Source organism: Diorhabda sublineata, chromosome 8 (genome assembly GCF_026230105.1).
Source record: "Diorhabda sublineata isolate icDioSubl1.1 chromosome 8, icDioSubl1.1, whole genome shotgun sequence".
NCBI classification, from domain to species: Eukaryota; Metazoa; Arthropoda; class Insecta; order Coleoptera; family Chrysomelidae; genus Diorhabda; species Diorhabda sublineata.
In genome coordinates this window covers 28,441,865-28,445,907 of record NC_079481.1, presented here as the reverse complement: position 1 = coordinate 28,445,907, position 4,043 = coordinate 28,441,865, and the positions used below count along the sequence as shown (strand labels likewise).

Genomic DNA, 4,043 nt, shown 5'->3' with positions numbered 1-4,043 from the left:
CTTTTGATAAATCCAAGAAAATCATACAATAACTATTTTTTACGTCTACACAAGGTTTCTAATATCAGTGTCTGAATTTTTGATATGATTATTGTTGATAAGTTCGAATTTTTGGTATAATTACCGAAAAATTTTATGAATGTACATAGTATGATCAGAAAGAAAATAATATGAATAATTCATGGATATATTTAATATGATCACAATTCATTAGTACAATATTTTGTTTGAATTTTCTCATAATATTATTCCAATTAACTAAATGTTATCTTGAGATAACCTAGAACGAACGAATTTCACAGAATCCTGGTATAATTTTAATATATATTCATTTAATTCTGGTATACTATCAATATTACTCAACAAGATGTTTAGTAAAATTATTTTTTTGTTGTTTCTACCTTTCTGTTTCGGCAAAACCATCGAAGTAACTTTTAAAGACGTTACTTTTCGTGGGTATAGTGTCTTTACAGAAAAATTTAAAAAAACGATACCCAACGGTAACAAATTGAAAGATTTCTTACCTAATTCCGTTTTTGACGCGATTGAATTCAAAGACCAGAATATACCGATATTGTATAAAGATTCTCTAGCAGATTTGGAGGATTTGGATGAGCTGGTGATAGAATTTTGCAACGTAGAGGATATTCGACAAGGAGCTATAAGTAATGCTGATTCATTGAGAAAATTATCACTCAAAGGTTAGTATCTCAAGATTATATCAATTGAGATATTAGGAATTGATTTTTATTTCGTATTTTTTATTAATACTTTATTTCAATGTCATTTAATCTTATCTATTTTGATTTTTGCCCAAACGGAATAAATAACTATTATTAAGAATAACATTTTAGACCAAACAGTAGAGTAGAGATACGTAAAAACCCAAAGAATAGATTTGCTAAAAGGGCCATAGAAAAAGAGGAAGGAGGTACGAGAAAGAGACGAAATAAAAAGTGGTGGATTCCGTTCTGAAGGATATTAGAGACGTAGAAACGAATTGGAATCCAAAAATAGAGAATCGCAACTTGTTAAAGACCGATAAAAGAAGAAAAAAGAGTCATGGGCATTAAAGGCCTGCAATATGTGAATATATAGACAAAAGAAAAGCCCTTACTGTTAAATATCAGATAATGAAAACTAGAATAGCATGAACAATGAAAAGGAACAAATTGAACTATATTATTTGGAGTGGTGCCTTGATAATAGTAACAGGGTTATACAATATCATTTTTCAATGATATCTGTCACAGTTTTGGCCGTTTCGAACGAAGGTGATACAGCCGAAATGTTACGATGGTAAATGATGTTCGTAGACAGTGTCTAGCTTCTCTTTCATTCACGTAAGCCTATTGCGTTTCAAACTTCATGTTGTACCAGTAGTTTTATAAAAACTAATGATTTGAGCATCGATGTCAGCTGATGGAGTGAAGAACTTTATGTTTTACGCTCAAAAATAACCATTAAAATTGAAGACATGCGTTTAAATAATAATGAATATATTTGGTTCACAAAAATACGCTAAAAAAAGCTTATTTGGACCACTATAACTCAGCAATGAATAGAGAGACTTGGTTCAGGTCTAAAATTGTAGGAATGTGCGAGTTTACGGGCTATTCTCAAAATAAAACTGTTTAATTTGATTTTTTGATTTTTTTTGATTTTTCAATTCTTTATCAAAATATTCATAGGATTCATTTTGAAAGCTCGCAATAACAATATTCATTATGGATATCAGTTAAGTCAACAGCAAACTAAAAACATCAAATTACAACTGAAGAGCGTGATCCCAATCGACTTTTTTGTCGATATTAACATCCCCAATGGCTCGCAATTGCAAGAAGAGGCTATAATTACATTAGCTGAACACTACATGAACCAAATAGCGACGCTCTTTGACGTTGTCTTCAGTTCAGGCCTGCTCTGCTCTGATGAGACGTAATAACGTCAAAACTAGTCAGTAGTTACAACATCTCCTTGCAATTGCGATCCATGGGAGATTTTAATATCGGCGAAAATTCGTCGAGGTTCCTTTTCGCTCTTTCTCCTCTTAAAACGTATCTTCGTCCATTCTGGCTATATGCTCTATTCAAAGGAGTTTTCTTGCTCTGATCGCATACCTGATTTACATTATATATTTTAGGAAACAAGATAAAATCGATTGAAAAAGGAGTATTTAACAGCTTAGGAATTTCAACTCTGGATCTTAGCCTTAATGAAATCTCATATATACACCCCCAAGCTTTGAATAACTTACCTGAATTGTTAAACATCAACTTAGCGGACAATTTGATCCAGAAATGGAATCCGGAATGGCTGGATAACACTCCTATTTTAACCAGAATCTCAATTCAGAACAATTCAATTGACGAACTACCTGCTAATAGTTTCAAACATATGACAGGCGAAAAAAAATTTGGAAAATTGGATCTTACGATAAATTTGGTATTCAGTCACAATAAAATTCATAAAATCGATCCTCAAGCTTTTTCTGGACTGAAAAAAATCAATAATTTATGGTTGGATAATAACGTATTGGAAGATTTTGACGAAAATTTATTGAATGGAATTCAAGTAGAAGATCTTCGTTTAAATAAAAATAACATTGAATGTTTCAAAGGTAATTTAGATAAGGTGTTGAAAGCTGAAACAAATCACATAGATTCGAACCCATTCGATTGTGTTTGTTTGGAACGGATCAAAGAATGGTCGCAAAAGAAAAAGAATGTAGATTTTTCTTATTCCGAGATGGATTGTATAGCTAAAAGAGTTAGAGTTAAATTAACACTCCTGGAGAAGAGGCTGAAGGAGCTTAAGAATGAAAAGGAGATTCCTAATGAAGTTGAAGAAATTGAAGTTTTTGAGAATAAACCCAAAACTTTGAAATACAAAAACTTGTAATAAATTTTGAGGATTTATTAATAAAAGTTTGTAACGTTGTGAATGAATATTTTTCTATTTCCTCACCTATTAATTTGCAATATAACGGGTGCGGCAGCATAACTTCCTTTTTTAAAAAGTTCGCCATTTAGTCGGTAGATGTCGTAACGGAGTGCTAGTGGTCTCGTTCGAGAGGGGGGACTATAAAGTTTTGTCCCGGCACAGTTCAGTCGCCATCATGCGTTGGAACAGTGAGGAGCGTGCGTTTGCCGTTGAGGTTTACTTTTCGAGCGGATGTTCTGTGATCGCAACCCAGCGCGCCTTTCGGAATCGCTTTAATTTAGCCCCCTTGGCCCCTGTCCCGGACCGGAAATCAATTGTTACGTGGGTCACTACGTTCAGACAAACTGCAAGTGTGACAAGACGAAGAACTGGAGTCCCTCGGCCCATTAGATCACCGGAGAACATTGAGTTAGTTAGAACTTCAGTGTTGCGATCACCACGGCGTTCTGCGCGCAAACATGCGTCTGCCCTTGGACTTTCCGATCGTTCTGTGAGGAGAATACTTCATGATGATCTTCATTTTCATCCATACAAGATGGCAATTGTGCAGGAACTTTCTGAACGTGACTTCAATTCTCGGAGGAACGTGTGTGAGGTTTTTCTGGAAGTCGTTCCTGAGGACGCTATTGTTTTTTTTAGTGATGAAGCCCATTTTCATTTGTGTGGATCCGTAAACAAACAAAACATGCGCTACTGGGCTGATACCAATCCTCGACAATTGCATCAACGGCCTTTGCATTCACCTAAAGTCACAGTGTGGTGTGCAATTTACTCACGTGGAATTATTGGTCCCTGGTTCTTTGAGGAAAATGAAGTCACAGTGACAGTGAATTCGCATCGGTATGTAAACATGTTACAGGAATTTTTTTTCCCACGGCTAGATGAGTTGGACTTAGGGGACACTTGGTTCCAACAAAACGGAGCAACGGCACACACTTCAAGAACATCGATGGCTGTTTTGAGGGAACACTTCCCAGAGCGCCTTATCTCAATTAGGGGCGATTTGGAGTGGCCAGCCCGCTCTCCCGATTTGACCCCTTGTGATTATTTCCTATGGGGTTTTTTGAAATCCCGTGTGTATGTGAACCGTCCAAGGACCC

General features: G+C 35.5%; 1 protein-coding gene across 1 annotated transcript; it reads left to right on the top strand.

Moving 5' to 3' along the window:
* The first annotated feature begins 307 nt into the window (after nucleotides 1–307).
* On the top strand, nucleotides 308–2,944 carry LOC130447352 (phospholipase A2 inhibitor-like). Its single transcript, XM_056784127.1, has 2 exons — nucleotides 308–701; nucleotides 2,144–2,944. The coding sequence occupies exons 1-2, from the start codon at nucleotides 368–370 to the stop codon at nucleotides 2,899–2,901; spliced, it is 1,092 nt and encodes a 363-aa protein (XP_056640105.1). The 5' UTR covers nucleotides 308–367; the 3' UTR covers nucleotides 2,902–2,944.
* Nucleotides 2,945–4,043: the final 1,099 nt, after the last annotated feature.

Coding starts and splice junctions, on each gene's coding strand:
- LOC130447352 (XM_056784127.1), top strand. CDS start 368: ATGTTTAGTAAAATTATTTTTTTGTTGTTTCTACCTTTCTGTTTCGGC. Junction 702..2,143: donor GAGAAAATTATCACTCAAAG/GTTAGTATCTCA, acceptor TATATATTTTAG/GAAACAAGATAAAATCGATT.